A 21,769-nucleotide genomic window follows, 5' to 3' on the forward strand; every position below is an offset into this window, starting at 1 on the left:
GGTTCGAGTGATTGGATGAAATGAGATTTGAGAAGAAGGAAGTTATTGCGTCTTTAACTGCTTTTTGGTAAATCTTCATAGATTCTTTCCAGATTTCATAAAAAATGTGCAGTCTTGTTTTCTTCCATTTTCGCTCTTTTCTCCTACATTCAATTCCTGGGTGAGATTGTTTAGCCAGGGCTGTGGAGTACTCTTTACTTTCTTATCTTTGTAAGGGGCAACATCATCCAGGACAGTCTGGGAGGTGTGATTAAAAAGAGAGACAAGCTCTTCAGTGTTAAAATTTGGATTAAAAGCAGTTAAAAAAGCCAAATTAAAAAGCTCAGAAAATTTGCTAGCAGACATGGAATTAAAAACCTGACGTCGGGCTGCTGTGGTGCGTTCAATAGCTACCTGAAATAAAACCACACTGAATAAAATTCCTTTGTGATCAGACACACAGATATCCTTTGTCTCAAAGTTTTCAGGGCTGAGACCGCAGTATAAAACCATGTCAAGAATGTGACCCTTTGAGTGTGTTGGTCCTTGTACTCCCTGAGTGAGGTTAAAAGATTCAAAATTTTCCATAAAATCTGTGACAAGAGATTGGATAGAGCAGCAGACATGTATGTTAAAATCACCATTTGACATAAAATGGGATAAAATTTCAGCGAACTCTTGGATAAAAACACTGTTTGGCTTTGGAGGTCTGAAGATTATTAAAATTAATACTGGGACTTCGGAGTGTAAAATAAAAGCAAGATGTTCAAATGATGTAAAACTATTATATAAAATACGGGTACATTTAAAATAATTTCTGTAAATGACAGCAACCCCCCCTCCCCTGCCTGACACTCGTGGTTGATTGAGGTGTGTAAAATTAGGGGGGGTTGCCTCGATGAGAGGGCTGCTGTCTCCCTGGGATAACCATGTCTCTGTGATAATAAAAAAAGTCCAGGATATTCAAAGTAATAAAATCATGACATAAAAAAGATTTGTTGTTTAGGGACCTGATATTTAGAAGACCAAAATGTACAGGTTCACAGACAGGTGTAGTGGGTAACAGAGGTCGTGAGGGGATATGTATTAGATTGTTCTGATTTGCAGTGGAGGGTTGTGATATTGAGCGCGCTGTCGGGGTCTACGGTAGGAAATGACGGTAGATAATAAAAGAAGGCGAACCAATTCTGGGAGGTGCGAAGACAGTAGTAGGTGACAGTGACTTAACAGATCCTACCGTGCCACCGTGTCAGTCTCTCAGATTGGAGTCCATGTTTTCTGACAACATCTGGGATCCCCTCCAGTTTGGGTGGAGGCCATCGTGCTTCAGAAGGATGGGCCTCGCCCAGAACAGGTCGAAGTTGTTGATGAAGGGGATCCCAGTGGCGGCACAGTAGTCTTTCAGCCAGGTGTGGAGTGAAAACAGTCTAGACCATTGTTCTATTCCTCTGTTGTGGGTGGGGATGGGGCCTGAGATGATGATCTTGTTACCAGTGTCCAGGAGTGAGCCGAGAAGTGATTGAAAGTCCTGTTTTAAAACCTCTGACATACCAGTAAATCCACCAGGGACTTGCTGAAAGCTAAGAAATGGAGAGTCCTGGAATGGCAGAGTCAAAGCCCAGATCTTAATCCCATTGAGATGCTGTGGGGTGACTTGAAATGGGCTGTACATGCAAGAAACCCCTCAAACATCTCACAGCTGAACGAGTTCTGCATTGAGGAGTGGGGCAACCTTTCCTCAGACTGATGTCAGAGACTGGTAGGTGGCTACAAGAAGCATCTCACTGAAGTTATTTCAGCCAAAGGGGGTGACACTAGCAATTAGGGGGTAGAGTGTCCTAACTTTTTCCTCAGTTAGAATACACATTTTTGTTGTTATCTTTTGTTTAATGAGTAAAACAAGGTACATTTTAGTTGTTTACCTGCAATTAAATCATTTTCTTTTCCAGAGATGAATAAAAACAAGATTAGACATCGATATGTGAACATTTCTTAATAAAGACCTGAATATTTAATGGGGTGTCCTAATTTTTTCACATGATTGTGTATATAATTATTTATTTACTAATACCGCCCTCTCTCTCTCTCTCTCTCTCTCTCTCTCTCTCTCTCTCCCTCCCTCCCTGTCTTTCTCTTTGATATTAAAGTGTAAGAGGGAAATGGTCATTGAGGGACCCTCATATGAAGCTGCAGGGGTCTTTGAATAGAAAAGCGTGTGCACCTTCTGCACCTTCTACTCTGAGACAGGAGCTCCTTCAAGCCCTACAGAATGCCTGGAAGCATCAGATCAGGTAACTTTTTCAGAACTTACCATAAAGGGACCCAAATCTAGAACTGTCCGTCCTCTTTATGCATGCATCCTGTTCTGTTCCTATTCACCATCATTATTCTCTCTTCACTTCATTTATTCCTTGATTTTTGATCCTTTCTCAAACATCTCCAAAACACACACAAATGCTTTTTTTTCAATAGAGACCATGACTGTCTCTCAGTTACACCAGATTCTTAAGAATAAGATATGATTGAGATTGAACCCTGTGATTTCAATCATGTTGTTCAATGTAACAATATTTAGTTTTATCAAGTTTCTTTGCTCTTCTCTTGGTCTTTTTTCTCTCCTAGTGTCTGTTATGTGGGTGGTGTTGGTCTGTCTGTTGTTCTGCAGCAGACTTCTCTGTGTGGGGGCAGCACCCATCTGTACCAATGCCCAAGCTGGGTGCCATGTCCTCTCCCTGGCCAACCTATTTGACCGGGTCATCCAACACTCAGCCAGAATGCACGGCATTTCTAATGACCTTCATTCAGAATTTGTAAGTCTGCAATTTAAACCCCAAACAGGTTTAATTCATATTTTTTGTAAAATTGGTAATTTATGTTTCTTTGTTTTCTCTTGACAGTGTAGAAATTCTTGCTTCAATATATATATATATACATGGTGATATGTTGGTTTTTCTTTGATAGTTTTGATTTAAAAATGCTATAATCCTATATATATAGCTCTTGATACATCACACACACACACACATATGTATGTATATATATATGTGTGTGTGTGTGTGTGTGTGTATATATATAAATATATATATATATATATATATTTATATTCTTACCCAATTGTAATTATGTGCAGTTCATTCATCACTTATGTACTCTAGCCACAGTTGACATTTAGATCACACATGACCTCTGACATTTCATTCTTGCATTCACATTTGTCCTGTCAGGAGCAGTACTTCCTGCCCAGTAAGAATCAAATTGGCCGGGTCAGTCGCAACTGTCACACCTCCACCATCTTCACTCCAAATGGCAAAGAAAATGCTCAGAGAATGGCGGTGAACTAACCTTTATAAAAGCTGTTTTCTTTCGTTGGCATTCATCGTCCACATCATATTTACAATGAGAATGTTCTCTTATCATTTCCCTTCCCTTGTACAACACAGGACTCCATGTATGTTTGAAACATTTCATAAAGTATGTTTTTTTTTAATTTCCCAATGTTTACCTGTATTATTTATGCTACTTCGTATTTGTAGTTTTTTTGTGGTGTCCCTTTACTTATATTTTTGCATCATCCTAAACATACAATCACTTTTACTGATGCAAATTGCATCCATCTATGCTAACTATGGACAACTGTCATTACTTAAAAGATGGCTTCAGTTTGAACTGACATTTAATTATAAAATGGGTCCACCTTTCCTGTTATCACTGTAGAGAGAGGAGCTGACAGAGGTGATTTTGAAGCTCCTGGTGGCATGGCGGAATCCTCTGTGGCATTTCCACCAAAGCATGGCTCACCATCATGACTTCAATAACTTCAGCGCCAATAAAGCTCTTGAGATGAGTGACATGGTGCATGAGCTACGTAAAGGTGTAGAGAAAGTGGCTGAGAAGGTACTGTATGTCTTCTATAAATTCCAAAGTGAAATGTGTTGGTAGTAGTTTACATGAGCTCTGTAGCACTAAGTTACAGTACTTGATATAACATGTACTTTGTAAGTTGTATTGGGACTAAAGAGTTTAAGACCCAACATTACAACATGGTGTTGCATTGTACCTCAAATAAAATGGTCATAAAAATCAGGCAAAGTGTTGTAGATGTTTGGCGCTCCAGTGTAATGTAGTTTCCAGGAATGTACAGTAGTTTCTTGTCAGGTTGTGTAATCTTACTAAATGAGTATGAAACACAGATGACAAAGTCCTTACATCACACTACGAATGCAAACTACACCGTTCACCCTCAGATGACCATCTCAATACAATACTCTTTAATACAATAACAACATAGAGTAACTTAGCTGAGTGTTACATTAAATAATAATGACATCAAATGTCATTTGTTTCCAATGTGTTTTAAAATATATGGTATTAAGTGTATGAACTTGTTTGGTCTGACATGTACAGTCCGACATCATTGATTGTATGAGTGTGCTTTTGCTAAGTGCTTAGGTTTTCTTTTTTTCTTATTGCCTATTTGTTGCCTTTGTGGAATGTAAAAGTCAATTAGGTTATAGTGTTTGTTTTGTGTGGATTCTGTTTATGGTGAAATAAACAATGAATGAATGAATGAACAAAATAAGGATAAAGACAAGACAAAAAAATTTCCTTCAAAAACATCTCCTTTAAAAGCGAAGGGGGTTGCTGATAGGCATTTCTCATTATTTTGCCCACCACATTGAAATCAATGAGGTTGGGTTAAATATGAGTTACACCCCCGAGGGAATGTATTTATTTATCTTCAGGATTTGTGAACAATGTAATTTGTAATTGTGCAAAGATGAAGTGTCTTTCTCTGCTCCAGATGCAGATGTTGGGGATAATAAGTAACTCTGTCAGCAGCCTGGCTTCTCCTGAGGCTTTGTTGCCCTCTGACAGTGCTGAGTGGCGCCTGATGAAAGACTATGATCTCCTCTACTGCTTTCGCCGAGATTCCAACAAGGTCCAGAACTACCTGAAGATCCTCAAGTGTCGAATTGTTCCAGAGCATGGATGCTAAAGGCCAGAAAACGATGGAGGCTGTGTCTAACATCTGGAAATATCAGCATATTGCAAAGGAAATGCTACAGTTAGAAACTACACGGATAAAGCAGCAGTTTTTGTTGTGTTTTCTATCTGCAAGTTATAGGATGTTAATGGGATGTTTACTGATACACAGGTATGTTTCCTCCTATCACTGACTCAAGTGCCACTGGATCCCAAAGACTCGGCCCACCCTCCGTTTCATGCCTGATATTAGCATGGACAAACATGAGTCGACTATGGACAGGATGGAATAAGTGTAATACATGTTATGATAGACTCCTGTACAACGCATATCATCTTCAAATATAGTAATGCCATATAAACATCTCAAGAAACATGGATGCAATGTTTTTTGTCATTTGTCAGAAGAGATACTTGGTGGAAAGGGAATAATCTGTGCAAACACTGTTGCCTCAAGATGATGCAGTTTTCAAACTTAAGTCACCATCAGAGAATCATGACTGATAAAACAAATCTCACATAATGCTTTTGATTTCCTGAGGCCAAAGATTCAGCCAGTTTAAGTTTGTGCAAATTCAGCACTCAATTAATTTACCAAATATACATCAAGAGTTGCTAATTACTAGCTATTAATTAGCTTACCTTAGGGTCTTATACTGTTAACCATGCAGAATATGAACAGGCCTCCAGTCATGCTGTCTTGTAATTTAATTTTAGGCTATTACCAAAAATGTTAGACTGATGGCTTTATGGACACCCCGTTCCATGCACCATCAGCTACATGCTTAAGAAAAACTGATGTGGCTGGATTTGTTGGCATGTCAAAAAATTGTTTAAATACATTTTGTAATATTCCACATTCCCACCTATTTGTTCTTGTGGTTGAGTGCAGTGTTAACATTTGAAAATAGTACAGTTGTTTGCAAAAGGGTCATTCCGTACCAATTCATCAAGGGCCTTCCAGTCGAAACTTACTACTTCAGTCCTATAGCTGTACTCCAAACAGTTTGGCCCTCAGAGCTCTATTTCAGCTCTTTGTGGTTCTGTGTATGTGTATTCTCAGCCTCACCAATTGCTTATTGTTCACTGGACTGGGTTGAAAATTGTCCTGAACATCCGAGAGACCCAAAGGAAACTTGGCAACATGTTTTCATATAAATAGTTGTTCCAAAATGGTTACATTAATCAAATTAATAATAACAGAAAGGTTTTTTTAACCAGAACAAAGAATCTATCATAATCCTAATTTCCCTTCGGGAATTAATAAAGTTATCTATCAATCTATATCTAAAATGCATATCTCCACTAGTTTTAACTTTCTTGCAACCAAATTTTGGTTCTGCATGTTATTAATGAAGTTCTATCACAAATAGAAGTTATTTGGTCCTGCATAAAAAAGTGCCACAGATCTTGCCCAATGTAGCTTTGGAGCTGAAAAACCACTTATTTTGGCTGTAAAAAGGATTATTTTAATTTCCTAGAAACTTTTTTTTATGTGAAAGTGTTAATATTTATTGCATATGTATAAACAAATTCAAAGATTTATTAAAGTTTTATCAATCCTTCATCCTTCATAATTTTTTTAAATTAGCTAGTTTTTCAGACTTTTCATTGGCTGAAATTTTACATTCTGTTGTTTTATTTCAGCTGTAGATATTTGTACTGTGTTGTACTGGGAAAAGTTGTGGATTTTGGGTGAGTTGGTATGGAATGAACCAAAAACAATGAATATATATGGAGTCTTGTTTCTATTGTTTATCGTTTACTCTCCTTTTTTGCACTTGCTCTAAAGACTTGACATGTACTGTAATGGGACGTTGAATTGTAGACTTACAGACAAGATGCTCGAATAGCTTTAAAAAAAATAAAGCAAATATTTTGTGGGCAGAAAGCAACATGTATTCTCCTGTTTTTAGGTTAGATACTTGTGTGTGTGTCTGTATGTGCATAGTGCCACCACCTTAGCTGAAGAAGCTTATAAATATTATGCAAATACAGCATTGAGGCACATACTATTTTAAGATGGCGCAATCCTGCAGAATTCCATGGCTGTATAGACCAGAGGGTAATAAATCTGGGCATACAGTTTAAGTCTGATCATGTTTATTGAGTGAGAAAAAAAACAAAACATTGCACTGTCAGTAGCCCCTTTTACACGGTCTTTCTTTTGACCTCGCTGTTCTGTATATAAGGTAAGGTCCACATGAGGAATGGGGGGCGGGGGGTGCTCATTACCATCCTAGCAGAGGACGAGATCAATTGCCATATAATGAAGACAGTAAATTATTGTTATTGCCATATTATACCATTGTTTAGAAGGCTCTGACGGAAGCATATGTAAATTGAAACATTAGATCATTACGCTGTTGTGTTACATGTCATGCCTCTTTTGCTCATGGAACACCAGCATGCTATCTAAAAACCAGACACTGGGGCGGTATAATCTCACTGTTATGTTAAGTCTAAATAAACAGAGGTAGTGGACAGCAGGGTCATCATTGTGGTGGTATTGCGCAATCTCGGTAAAAAGGGCCAGTGCGTGCTGGTGTGTGGTTTGGACTGCAGATTGGTGCCCTCATGATGTAGCTGCTATGGTGATGACCTCTGGCGCACCAATGCGCTGTTCTACACAGGAAACATGAACGGAGCCATCCCTGCAACATACAGAAATAATGATATAGAAAGCAGTTGCATCAAGCGGCCCATGGGCGGATTCTGAAAGGGTAGATACCTTTTCATTGTCACCACAGTGTCGATGTCATGGTTCTCCTCTCTTGGCTGCAGGTCTCTCAAGATTATCTAGACATTACACAAATAAATACACAAGCAGATTAATGGTTCATTTCAAATATTTATGATTCATTTCGTCTTTCTTTTTTTTTTTTTTACATTTGTTGGTAGGTAGAGTTAAAACTAAAAACATAACATTAAAATACTCAATAGGTTGGTAAACCAGCTCCAATATTTGCCATCTATAAGTTAGTTTTACCTACATTTACAGGGAATTATGTGTTTTCCATTCTTTAGTAATGGATATGTATCACAGTTAAAATTCAGTTTTTAAACAGTATGAGCACTGAGGTATCTACATTACTGTGTTGTTTTATGGCAGTGATACCGACACGAGTTAGGGATGCCTCTCATAAGGTTGGATACCGTTCACATTTGAACTGATAACGGTACCTGCAATTCCATGCTGGTACCCAACTGTACCTTTTTTTATCACTTTACTCTCTCTGTAGTAACAAAAAAAATAATTTCAGTTCTAACCAGTTAAATTATTCACTTCTACAGTCAATGTATCATAAGTCATATTTCCAGTAACAATGCACATCACTAGTCAGTCTTTCTAAGTTTTATTGTAGTAGCACCTTGCTATACTCCATATAAATCTGGCAAATAAAATACTTTATGAGGTGAAGTGCTACATTTAGCTGTCCCTGCTGCATTAATTAAATAATAAATAAAATAAGATGTTAGGCCTAAATAAATAGAACCCTGAAAACTGCACAGAGCACAAATGTGAGCATTTAAACAAATAAAATTGAACTTGAAAACTGTCTAAAATCATGTAGCTGACCTCATCAAAGTGGAAAATAAATGTACAATAGAATGGATAAAATGTATACTTTATGAAATGAACTGCTACATTTAGCTGTCCCTGCTCATCAACCAGGTGCTATAATAATAATGAATAATTACAATAGAAAACATCAAGATACATAAATGCTGCCCTCTCCTGGCCGAATTTTTTGAGTTTTGACCCCTTGAGCTTGCTGTAGTTGTTATAATTTCGTTTCCAGAGCATATGAACAGTACTGTGCATGCCTGTAAATATAAAACACACATGATTTATGTGATGTATGTGAATTAAAACGTATTGTTTACAAATATACTTTTATTGTGGGCGCAATGCTAATCTCCATTAGCGTGTTATTGGGAATTCCCATTATGTGTTAGCATTGAGCTAGCAGGCGAAGCGCTTGTTATGCTATCGATTCGCAAATCAAATATTGTCTATTGTAATATTTCCACATTGATTAGTTTGCAGCTCACATACTATTGGTTTCATGCTAATAAACTTACTGTTTTAGTAAACTAAACTGCATGTTGGTTGGGAATTTCAGATGCATTCAGTTGCAGACTTTGGGGAGGCGTCTCACATCTTTCTTTCTGTAACGTTACAGTAAAGATGGGCCCTCACGTACTCAAATTTGGCACCCTGTGTTTCAGTTCCTTTCTCCTTAATGTGTGAATGGTCTGCATAGCTTCGTATCTTGTGTGTTTGTGTAGTCTAGTGTAGACTGGTGTAGTAGGTTTTTATGGTGGAGGAGAGGCCATGGGACTTCACAGGGTTCCCACACATTTGCAACCAATTAATTTTCAAAACCTTTCCATAAACTACCAATTTTCCATTACTTTATTGAAGTAGTATAAAATAGGTAGGCCTGTATAGCAGTCATAGGACACTAATTAGGCTCTGACTCCAATGTGCTATGCCTTAAGACATTGTAGGCATTATAGAAAAAATGGGACATGGAATGGAATACATTTTTGTCGAGTGTCCGGATGTGCAGGTCCATTTGTTTGAATTATTATTATTATTGGTGGATGATAAGCAACTGCAAACTTCCACTGTTCCTGGCAAGTTTTTCTTTTCTCAAAAGTTTTGCTTCCTGCCAGCTAGCGTAGCATTTCTGAATTGCGTTACCGTGGGATAAGTTAGGGTTCCCTAAGGGTTAACTTTTATAAAGATGAAAAAAAATTACACAAAATGTGTCCACAATCCCTGCCTGAGTAGTCGTGATGGCAGCAGCGTTGAACAGCTTTTTCCTCCCTGCGCACCCTCAGTTTTAGTGAAATGCGATGCAGTCAACATGTGAGTTTAAAAAAAATCTAGAGTGAACTCAGAGGACACCAGAGAACTGAAAGGTGGTACCAGGTAGGGGTGTCAACGTTTACAATTTTTTCTACACGTGTACACGGGGCTTCTAACCGACGTGTACCCGGTTACACGTCAGAGATTTATGATCTCTTTCTATCGCAGTTGCGCTACATAACCACTAGAGGGTTCTGTCTCCATTCAACTGCCTCCTAATCCCATTAAATCAAAGCCATTCCAGTAGTTATCAGACAAAAACGTTTATTCAACGTTATTCTTGTAGACCTATTTCAAATAGGTACTAAATTAAAGCCAATATAATAGATAAATCACAGAGCTTCATTTAACATTTTAAGGCTTAGGCCTACTTATGACAGAAAGTAAAATGAGTTGAAAAATAAAATCATCCATCATTTTGACAGACAAGTAAACGTGAGTGAAAGCTGAAAAAGGTTTAACCTTGTTTTGTAATCATTGTTTTAACTATTTCTCACAGTTGTACAATTTGTTTTTAAACTTATAGTTCAAACTGCATCCCTCTCTCGCAACAGGAGCTGCGTCTGAATTGTAATATACGTCACATAGTAAAAGTAATCTGGAATTGGCGATAGAAAGAAACCAAAGAAGCCAAAGTATGCTGAAGTGAGGAAAAAACTTCACCTGTATATCCACAAAGCTAAAAAAGTAGAGGGGGAATCTCACAATTATTCACTAAAACTGTCGGAAAAAAAAAAATGTTTTCCTCCTCTTTAGACGCAAGGATATGTGATCAGGTCGTAAAAAGCCGACACAGAACACCAACCAACAATATAATGTACAACAACACGTAATAATAAAAGCTAAAAATAACAAGCCATTAACAGTCTTTGTTTTCAGCAGGACGACATTTGCGCATGGAGAAGATGATGAGCGCCGCGCTCTTCTCAAGTCCTCCGCAGCCTATTCTACACAGCAGCTGTCTTGCCTTTAAGTGGTCTCGCTGGTCTGAAAAACGCAAATGGCTGTGGCCACGGGTTTTTTTATATATCAACGTAACTTTGTGCCCCATGCATCTATTACGTATGCGGATAACTGCACTAGTCGGAACATTTAATTGTATAGTTAGTTAATGTTATTATCTGAAGCTTTCAGGCAACATTATCACCCCTAAAAATACTATAGGCCTATATATTGGTGAGAAATAAACGAGGAGGAAAAATGACGTGTAAACGTTTATTGATTTTTCTAAACGGTTATTGATTTATTATCCGTGTACCTATTTACATGTGTAGATGTTGACACCCCTAGTACCAGGCACTAAAACAAAATCAGGAAGTGTGTGTTGTTTGACATTTGATCTAGTGTTTTTCTATACCTTAGCTAGTTTTTCTGGCTGCTCCTTGACCAATCTTTGGTAAAGCTCCAGACAGAGGGAGGATAGTTTCCCTCCTCCCCTCAGGATGTGATGTCTGCGGGCAGGGAGAGGCGTGCCCAATGGGAGGAGAACAGTAAACACCTCAGCTCCGGAATCATCCACCTCCTACAACACCCAAACAACCAGAAGCCAGTACAATAATGTATAAAAAGAGTAAGATCCACCAATTGAATTAAAACAACAATGTTGGCGAAGCATCTGTCCAAACACTCGGACAGAACATTACAAATCTGTGAGCGAACAAGAGAAGAATCTAAATCAAATCAATATTTAGCGTCACTACCCTTTGCCTTCAAACCAGCATCAATTCTTATTAGGTACATAATAAGATTATATATATATATATATATATATATATATATATATATATATATACATATACATATACATATACATATACATATACATACATACGTATGTATATATATATATATATATATATATATATATATATATATATATATATATATATATATATATATATATATATATATACATATACATATACACACACACACACACACACACACACACACAAACACATATATCTAAACACTTCAATAATTGGTTTCCTCAGTTCCCAAACACTTACTGACTTACTGTTAAAATAAAAGATGATACAACACAGTGGTAAACATGGCCCTCTCTCAACTTTTTGGGAAGGCAGTGCAGGCATCAAATTCAGAATTAACTTATACTTACACTTTCATTTCATAGGTCGTACAGGATTCGCAAATCATTGCTTTGTTTTTATTTATGTTTTACACAATGTCTTAACCTTGTGAATCAGGGTTGTAGTATGTGTTTTTAATTGATCAGCATACCTTAACTAGTATGTCAGTAGCAGAAACATCTACTGTGACATACTCTTCCTCAGGGGCAAGGCCATCTCTGCCAACCAGCAAGCCAGCTTCCAGGGCTGCTCCCACAGCAATGACCTCATCGGGAGGCGCTGAGCTGAGAAGCTCCACATCAGGAAACATCTCACGGATCATCTGCTGGAGACGAGGGATCCTGGCTGAGCCACCGCAAAGAACCACCTAAAATATCAACCACCATCATGTTTAAAGCATGTTGTGTTTATTAATGATATATCCAAAGATTTTCTTTCTTTATCTCACATTTAAACCAATTCACTCTCATTCACATCTTACAACTATCATTGCAATTTGATCATTTCAAACAATGACCCAAAAATAAACACAGCGCTCTAAAAACTCTCACACAACATACCTTGTTAATGTCCTTGGTGGAGAGTCCTGCCTCCTCCAGTAGGGGTCTGATTGGCTGGATGCTCTTGTTGACGAGTGAGGAACAAAGAAGCTCAAATCGAGCTCTGAAAAAAAACACCACATAAATGTTGATAACAACTGTTTAGTCACCCTGACTTTTGTCCAGGATGTTTTTAAAGCAAAAAATTTTAAATAAAAGTTTGTGCAGAAAAAGTATGACAATATATTCTTGCACTAAAAACGTATAAAACGAAAAATATATCACAATATCATATCCTTATTTTTTTTTAAAATTCAAAAATGTATGAGTTTTGGTATTTGCAGCCGTTACTTGTTTTGAAGTGAATTTCTGTTTTTTTGTACCATTTTGTACACGTTTTTACATGTCACATTTGTAGCAATTTTTATTTAGAGTGAATTTCCATAATGTTTGTGCTTTCAATCTTGTTTGTGTTTTGTTCTTTGAGGCCACCATAATAAGAGGTAGAGACAGAAATTTGTTGAAATTTGTAGTAGTTTTCATGTAACATACATGAAATAAAAGCTGACTTCACCTGTTCATAGGTTTCTTGAGGAGAAATGAAAAGATGTGAGTACAAGTCTCTTCTTGCTGAACAAAGCGGTCATTTGGACATACAAAGAGAAAGGTCCTAGTACACATTCATGCATAGTATACACTGCACCAAGACAATAACATAATTTTGAGTTTCCACTGTCCGTTTGTGACCACTACCACATTGTTGGTCTTTGTCCATCGTCTTTCAAATATTGTTCGAGATCAGATTCCTTAATTCCTTTCCCTTATATCCTTATTGGGTCTAAAGGACCATTCTAATTTTCCCCGAAGAAATGATGTCTGAATTGGTCAATAAATGTTGCAAATATGGTTGGGTACCATTCACATTTGAACCGATTATATAAATAAATGTATTTATAAATAAATAAATAATAATAAGAATTTTAGTTACAACTGTGAAGGATTTTCTTCCACAGTTAATGACCTTCTATGCTGTGTCTGTCAGCTGAGTGCAGCTGCCTTTGATAAGACTGATGTAAACAAAGCCCTCGATCAGCCCTTGGATGCATTCGTCCCTAACTAAGCAGCACATCTTAGGCTAGAGTGGTTATTCTGTCAGTCTGTACCGGTCGCCATTATTCTCCTTGATCAAGCCTGTCAATAAACACTGCTTCTTAAGACATCGGGTCTCTTGGCATCTTCTTCATAACCACAAGGCCACCAGCTCTACAGAATTTCCACCACACTATCCAGCTAAATCATTCACTTCAAGAGACAATGTATCATGAGTCATATTTCTAGTAACGATGCACAACACATGTCAGTCAGTCTTTCTAAGTTTTATTTCAGCTTTAGTTTTATTTCATAAATACACTGCTCAATCGTCAGTTAAACTTCAGGGATATCAATCTGTCCATTTAGGAAGCACAAGTGATTGTGAACCAGTTTCACCTGCTTTGGTGCAAATGAAAGTGACAACAGTAAAATGGAGAGGCAAAAGCAAGACAATCCCTAAAAAGGGAATGGTTTTGCATGTGGTGGCCACAGACAATTGCTTTCCCCTTATCCTTCCTGACTGATTTTTAGTTCTGCTAGCTGCTAGTCTCCTACTGGTAACATGAGGCGGTATCTGCAGCCCAATCAGGTTGCACAGGTAGCCCTCCTCCTCCAGGATGGTACATCCATACGTGTGGTCCCAGAATGCATCTTGAAAAGTGACATTACGTTTTTCATTCCAAATTACATAATTACATAATCACCATCAGTAAACAGGACGCTGTCTGACTCTCTCACTCACGAGGAGGGATGCTGTTTTCTGGGGGAAAGTTCACTGAAGTCTCGGTCGGGAGGGCTCAACGTCGGTGATTTTTTTCAAGACAGTAACTACAACAGCACAATAGTGCAAGGAGACAAACACTTGGTGAGTTAAAGTTTTTTGCCGGGGACAGACGCTGTTTTTTGGCCAGAAATGTGACGAAGAGTTGGTAGGACAGACATGAGGACAGACACTTTTCCACGTATAACTGGTATTTTTTTCCTAATATAAGTTGCCAAAGACACTACCAGTTACTACGTTACTGTTGTTTTTATGTAACGTTGCTTTGTGGGACATTTCTCTTCATTTTGTTGAGTGAAGGGTCTGTTTAGTTATCACACTGTGAACACCGTCAGACGGCACACCCACGCTCTGCGCCGCAGTGCCGGCTTATCCATTCACACAGACGCCGGTTCGCCTCTGCTGCGGCTCTGATACTACCTCTGATACTACCTCGGATACTACCTCTGATACTACCTCCGGAGGCGCATCAGAGCCGCAGCAAAATTTTACCCCTCGCCACATCTGAAACTTTCACACAGAGGAGGATGCAAAGAATTGGCGCAGGATCCCCGCACTCAAAGGGCAGTGTGAATGGGGCTATTGACCCACCCTCTCGTTCCCCTGACCTAAATCCAATTGAGTACCTATGGGTCGTTACGGATTGCCTGTTTGATGATCTATCCATTACTGGATCCATCACAAAATTAAAATCTCTAGGCACAGATGTTACTGGGGTATTATAAATGTCCCCAATTACTATTATATATCTACCATTTGAGTCTGAGATTATAGAAGACACTCTACATATACTTGCATTCAAAAACATTTGAACTCGGAACCCTTCAACATTCTCATCTACCGACCCCACTCCCCACCACTTCCCAAACAAGTAGTAGGGGGGAAAAAAGCATATTAAAAGGCACATTGCTGTATGACACAGCTTAAGAAAGAAAAATAAAAAAATAAAATAACAAAAATAACAAACAAATAACAAAAATAGACTTGGTCACAAAGCTCCTTCTTGATAAATAAAAGCTTAAGAATTCTGTACCTCACTTTTAACATAAGAGAGGAACAGCACCAGAAAAAATCCAAGTCACTCCTATATATCTATTTCCAAAAAAAAAAAATTGTAGGTGCAAATTCCTAAAGAAAAAAGAAAAATAGATGCTCAAAACTCTTAAGAGGAACGCAGCACAGCTCTAATGAGAAGCATAGCAGATCCATAAACTAGATAATACTAGAAAGTTGTCACTAGGCCAACTACTACTGCTGTAGTCAACATTGTGTTATCATTCTGTCAGAGTATTTTAAGTGAGTCACCATATGATGCTTGGGCTCTCAGTTTTTTCTTTTCACTGGATTGAAAGCACTGGGCTGTCTGCTGCCCTCCGGACTCATGTCTGGTAAAATGTGCACCTGGTCTCCTCTGTAGGTGAGTCGGCCCTTGCTTTGCCAAGATCCAGTATCCTTTGGACCAGTATGGCAAGGGGCCTCTCCTCTCTGCTCGGCTTCGATGCTAGTGTGCGATGTGCTCTGTCTCTCCTCACAGGGGAGTTGAAGTTAGCAGCCCCTAGCACCGTAGGGAAAAATTCCATATGGAATTTGATCATGTTGCCACCTTCGGGTCCTTCTTTAATGCCAACCAGTGGAAGATTTTGTCTCCTACTTCCGTTTTCTAAATCCAGACATTTGTCCTGTAGTTTCTTACATTCCTTGGTGATGGCTTGTTGCAATTGTCCTAGCGGCATTACTCTGTCCATTGTTTTGCTGAGTGCGTTTCCCATTTCCTCATAATTGCTGGTAGCTTCTGCCTGCGCTGAGTGGAGCTTTGCCAACTCGCTGGCTAGCTCGTCATGAATGGCCCATGTCAGTTTTTGTTTCTTCACGAAGAGAGGATATGTCTGTCTGAATTTTTTTTAAAGGAAGTCGCAATCCCTGCCTTTATCTGAATCAGTGATATCTGTAGCTCCTCTCTTAACATCCGTAAAGAAAGCATGGTCTCAGATGTGGTCCCTGTTGCGTTGTCCATCATCTTTCAGCTGCTGTGTGTGAATGGAGTTATAGTTTTCTGGATTTGTGTTGCTTTACCTTTTCCTCGTCGTAAACTTTTCCTCATATTCTGAGTTTTTGTTGCTGGGTAATTAAGGTTCTGTGTCCCGTTTTATCGATTACTGGAGGTTGAATTGTCTGTATCAAGAATTTATTTGTCGGAGCCTCCTCTGCTATCTACTCCAAGTGGATGGTGAATATGATTTTTTTCATTTGCATAGTGAAGTGTTGTTATGACACAGATTAGAATTGTTGTCTGTAAACTCATTACATTAACTAATTGTGACGATGCAATCATCATCATCATCATTGACGTGTCAATGATAATATCAGCCATCTGTACTTGAAAAATAACAACTCATAATGCAACCTCTACACTTGGGGTGAACAGCCCATGATCTTACTCTTTGGTTACTATAAGAGTTTGCATTTTATTTTGTGTCTCTGCTCATATGTACAGAACTAATCAGTGGAATCAACAACATTTGTAACAGTTTCCTCATTTTTGCTCTGCACCTGTGCCCCTCAACCAATTACTCTCCTGTTTTTAAAACCTTCAACTTTTTGTGATCTTCCCTCTCAACCCTGTCTTGCCGGTTCTATGGTGTATTTCCAATTATTAGGTAGCAGCCTGACTTCAACTGTACATATTTAGTATTTTAGCATGTCATCATATTCTCCATTTCCTGTGTCGCAATCGTTTGCGTTTAAAAAAAATAAATAGATAAAAATCAGCTCATCAGCTTACCTAGAGACGTTGCATTCAAAGTCAATGCCATCATGTAGGGAGTCAACAAAGCAGTTGGCTGATTCTAATGAGGACAGAGAGTGTTTGGCCATGTCTGCTCCATTCATCAGCTTCATCATTGCCCGAGCATTACTGGTCACATCATGCTTAAAGGTGCTGCACAACAAACACAGACAAATAACATGAGGAAGGATAGGAGTAGTCAATTATTAAAAAGGTATGTACACATTGTATAGGTGCATGTGTGCATGTGTCAGAAGGAAAGGCACCTTAAATCAGGGTAAAACAAGATTTTAGAATCTAAATGAGGCCAAAATTCAAACCTAGTGGTCAAAGACACACGCTAAACTGGTCTTCTACCACTAGCTGATCTTTGGAACAGGTGACTATGGCTGAATGCAAAAGCACAAGGGCTTGAGGACCAAGAGCAGCACACAGGCTCCTACCAAAAAACAAAACAAAAAAAATCTTAAAAAGTCCGATATTTGCATGGAAAATTCTCCAAAAGGCCCCAACACCGCAAACATAGCCAGGATGTCGAGTTACCTAATTAGTTGGCAACTGAATCAATTGTAATGCTTTGCATAATGCAACAGAAATACAGAATACAGCTCACTGTTTGCTAGTTTTGATACAATCTAAGGCATGGTGGTACCGATTGTAGTACGAAAATGTATTTCAGAACATTTTGACACAATATTGTGATAATGCTGTTCACTGTTAATATTTTGGCTAACAGCTGGCCATAACATTTGGTACCATCACATCCCTGCTTTGTCTGTAATGCCATGTAAATGTATAACTATATCAAAGAGAAACTTGCCCCTGAATAAAACTGTGTAACGTGGTGTAAAAGGAAGCTGTGAGGTGTAGGAGAGCTTCAAAGAGCAGCAGAAAACACAGTACCTACCGTTTAAACTCAGCAGCAAGGTGCTGGGCCAAAGCCAGGGTGAAGCCCTCTCCTCCGATGCTGTGGTCAGTGTGGGTGTTGAGAACCCGGAACAATCCTCCAGTGACCTGCAGCACTGTCACACTCAGGGATGTCCCGCCCAGCTTATACACTAGGACATGGCTGTAAATGCAGTACAGATCAAAATCAAACCATTTGGAATCTATTCATTTTGATTTTCGAAATGAGTCCATTAAGCTGAGGTGGAAATAATGTTAACAACAAGTAAACCAGATACATGTGCCCATGGCCCTCCCTTGAAGCAAACACTTAATCTTACTATAAAGTAAGAGATCTCTGTCCGTCGCTGTGGTTCGCATATCTTCAGAAACGTTCATCTGATATACTTCATGATTGGCAGGTTTGCAATGTTCAATTGTAATGTGCAAATTGGACACATTTCATTATTATTACATTTTGAATAAACAGCGGACCACCGCTCTGTACCGCAGCAGTGAGAGTAAAAGGTGGGGGTGGGTGTTAAGGAGCGACTCTCTCCCAGTATGTGACAGAGCTACAAGCATGTTGCTGCAGTCACAGTAAATGCATATTATTATTATTATTGTAGTCAGCCAAATGAAGTCTGTAGAGACAAATTTTATGTATTTTACAAAACGTCTGTCATCTGTTGGAGGTTTTAAATTGAGAACCAAATATGAAATCATATACCCGGAACTCTGCTCTGTACAGTGGATTTTCTCTATAGCCCTTTTCACACAGAGACTGACTCTGCATTATCGGCGCAACGAAGGCTCGCCATTTCTCCGCCTTTGTTTGTTCACAGTGAAACAAGCAGCTGCAGATCCAAAAGAGCTGTGAGGGTACACATCATGACATTGAAATATGTATTTTTTTTCAACGCATTTCCCCCGGTGTCCACCTGTTAATGTAAACATGTATCCGTTGATCGTTATTAATCATATGGATGCTGTTGTAATGTGTTGTGATTGAGATCATGACCCCCCATACATCCTGGAAAGTGTCAAAGTTACGTTTTTCGTTCTAAAACAGCGGACGCTGTCTGGCTTTCTCACTCACACGAGTGAGATCACAAAGACATTAAGAACATTCCCCAATCAGAAGGCCTGGATGAATGGAGAGGTGAGGGCTCTATCCAGAGCCAAAAAAGCTGAAGACTATAAAGTTCGTATCCAGGGGGGCAAAGAGTAGACATGAGCAGAGACATGAGAGGGACTTCCCATCCCAATTAAAAGGCTTTGAGAAGCTGGTTGTACAGCACATCAAAGACAACATCCCTGCCTGGACCCTCACCAGTATACTTTTCACAACCAACAGATCCACAGAGGATGCCATATCTACTGCCCTTCACTCAGTTTTCTCTCACCTGGAGAATGAGAACAGAATGTTGTTTGCTGACTTCAACTTTAACCTGACATGCCAGATTTTTTGGTTTGTTTCATAAATCCATCAGGGAAGGAGCCGCTAGAAACTGTTTAGAAAAGGGCAGGCGCTTTCAAATATACTTTGAAGGTGACTAGATGAACCATCTGTCTGTAACCACCTATCACAGGCTAACTTCAACCAATCAGATCAACAGTAGGAGAGCTCTACCAGCTGTGCCAGTTGCTATATCCAACTCTTACCAAAGCTGGAAAAACTAAAACATCTTTTCCATTAAGAAAAGCTTTCAGTGCTGTTCTTTGCTCTTCTTTTATAAAGAACCGTGTTTAGTTCTGATAAAACTGCTGCTATGGCAGCATGCAAGCAAGGGGCCACCATTGCTTACAAGCTAGCAGTTGCTCCTAACATTTTTTTGACTGGCCACAAGCATATAGGTTGAAGCCCGTAAGATGAATTTGCAAGATTACATACCTGTGATCTTGCAAATCTGACTGCCTAGCAAGGTGACTTAACTTGTTTGGAAAACTTAACACTCTGGCCTTGAGTACAACACTCTGCAACTGGATATTGGACTTCCTCACAAGCAGACCCAGAGAGTACGGATTGGCAGTCAAAAGTCTGGTTAAAAAATAATATGCATGTACTGTAAGATAAACGAACACTACGCTGTTACTGATGTTGCGTTGTTAGTTTATCATCGGACACAATCTATCCAGGGCTGACATGTTGGACCTTGTATCAAATGTGAGTCTAAATTAGTTTCCAAAGTACATTTAGAGTTGTCCGTTTTTGGGGGGTTGATCTTAATACTCATAAGAATGTCAAGTAAAATCACAGGTAAAATCCTGCCCTTTATTAATTGGCGGACTTTCTGGGGAAAACCTGGTCTGATTAGGAGAGACGGCATCCATCCCACTTTGGACGGAGTGGCTCTCATCTCTAGAAATCTGACCCATTTTATCAGCCAACCACCAGCCTGACAACCCAGAGTTGAGACCAGGAGACAGAGCTGCAGTCTTACACGCTTCTCTGAGCTTCCATTAGATCAGTTGCACACCCAAAACTTTATCGAGACTGTGTCTGCCCCCCGACCACCTAAATTAATCAAAGTCAAGCAGAAGAGGAGTTGTGCATGAAAATCTAATAAAAAAATTAACAGCAACTCTGCAATTTCAAAACAAGACAAGAGAATTAAATGTGGACTCCTAAACATCAGATCCCTGTCATCGAAAGCTGTATTAGTAAATGACTTAATTTCAGATTGTAATATTGATTTATTCTGTTGTACTGAAACCTGGCTGCATCCTGAAGAATATGTCAGCCTGAATGAATCCACTCCCCCTAGTCATATTAATACTCACATTCCTCGAGGCTACAGCCGAGGAGGTGGTGTTGCAGCTATTTATGACTTAAGTCTGTCAATCAATCCTAAACCTAAATTAAATTATAACTCATTTGAAAGCCTTGTTCTTAGTCTTTCACATCCAACGTGGAAAACTTTACAGCCAGTTCTATTTGTTGTAGTGTATCGAGCACCTGGTCCTTACTCAGAATTTTTATCTGAATTCTCTGAGTTTTTATCAAGTCTAGTCCTCAAATCAGATAAAGTAATTATTGTAGGTGATTTCAATACTCATGTGGATGTCGTTAATGATAGCCTTAGTACTGCATTTATCTCATTATTAGACTCTATTGGCTTCTCTCAGTGTGTACATAAACCAGCTCACTGTTTTGACCACACCTTTGACCTTGTTCTAGCTTATGGTATCAAGATTGAAAATCTAACAGTTTCTCCACAGAATCCTCTTTTATCAGACCATCACTTAATAACTTTTGAAGTTCTATTACTGGACTACACACCATTAGGCAAAAACTCCTTCACTAGATGTCTATCTGATAGTGCTGTAGCTAAATTTAAGGAAATTATACCGCTGGCACTTAATTCAATGCCATGTCTTAATATAATAAAGGACTCCTCCGCTAACCTCAGTTCCTCACAAATTGATCATCTTGTTGATAGCACTGCAGGCTCATTGCGAACAACACTGGATTCTATTGCCCCTCTGAAAAAGAAACCTATAAAACACAGGAGGTTAGCACCTTGGTATAACTCGGATACCCGCAAATTGAAGCAAACATCACGCAAATTTGAAAGGAAATGGCGTTCCACCAATTTGGAAGAATCTCGCTTAGCCTGGAAAGATAGCCTTAAAATATATAGGAAGGCCCTCTGCAATGCCAGAGCAAGCTATTACTCGTCATTAATAGTGGAAAATAAAAACAACACCAGGTTTCTTTTCAGCACTGTAGCCAGGCTGACAGAAAGTCACAGC

At 38.9% G+C, this 21,769-nt stretch overlaps 2 protein-coding genes across 2 annotated transcripts in view; one reads left to right on the plus strand and one right to left on the minus strand.

Annotated features, from left to right (window-relative positions):
• The first annotated feature begins 2,183 nt into the window (after window positions 1-2,183).
• Window positions 2,184-7,587, plus strand: LOC311252648 (prolactin-like). Its single transcript, XM_084345984.1, has 5 exons — window positions 2,184-2,270; window positions 2,602-2,789; window positions 3,204-3,311; window positions 3,694-3,873; window positions 4,781-7,587. Exons 1-5 carry the CDS (start codon window positions 2,249-2,251, stop codon window positions 4,973-4,975), a joined length of 693 nt encoding a protein of 230 aa, XP_084202110.1. The 5' UTR covers window positions 2,184-2,248; the 3' UTR covers window positions 4,976-7,587.
• The window catches only part of hspa14 (heat shock protein 14), a 28,935-nt gene continuing 14,214 nt past the window's right edge, over window positions 7,049-21,769 (minus strand). The window contains exons 8-14 of the mRNA XM_084345983.1: window positions 18,036-18,197; window positions 17,126-17,281; window positions 12,492-12,594; window positions 12,083-12,298; window positions 11,199-11,363; window positions 7,694-7,761; window positions 7,049-7,616 (exon numbers count right to left, since the gene is read on the minus strand). Coding sequence (XP_084202109.1) covers window positions 7,538-7,616; window positions 7,694-7,761; window positions 11,199-11,363; window positions 12,083-12,298; window positions 12,492-12,594; window positions 17,126-17,281; window positions 18,036-18,197 — 949 coding nt within the window. The 3' untranslated portion in view covers window positions 7,049-7,537. The remainder of the gene's footprint in view (window positions 7,617-7,693; window positions 7,762-11,198; window positions 11,364-12,082; window positions 12,299-12,491; window positions 12,595-17,125; window positions 17,282-18,035; window positions 18,198-21,769) is intronic.

Source organism: Pagrus pagrus (genome assembly GCF_965226575.1).
Source record: "Pagrus pagrus genome assembly, chromosome: 23".
In the NCBI taxonomy this organism is placed as follows: domain Eukaryota; kingdom Metazoa; phylum Chordata; class Actinopteri; order Spariformes; family Sparidae; genus Pagrus; species Pagrus pagrus.

Coding starts and splice junctions, on each gene's coding strand:
- LOC311252648 (XM_084345984.1), top strand. CDS start 2,249: ATGCCTGGAAGCATCAGATCAG. Junction 2,271..2,601: donor GCCTGGAAGCATCAGATCAG/GTAACTTTTTCA, acceptor TTTCTCTCCTAG/TGTCTGTTATGTGGGTGGTG. Junction 3,312..3,693: donor AAAATGCTCAGAGAATGGCG/GTGAACTAACCT, acceptor TTATCACTGTAG/AGAGAGGAGCTGACAGAGGT.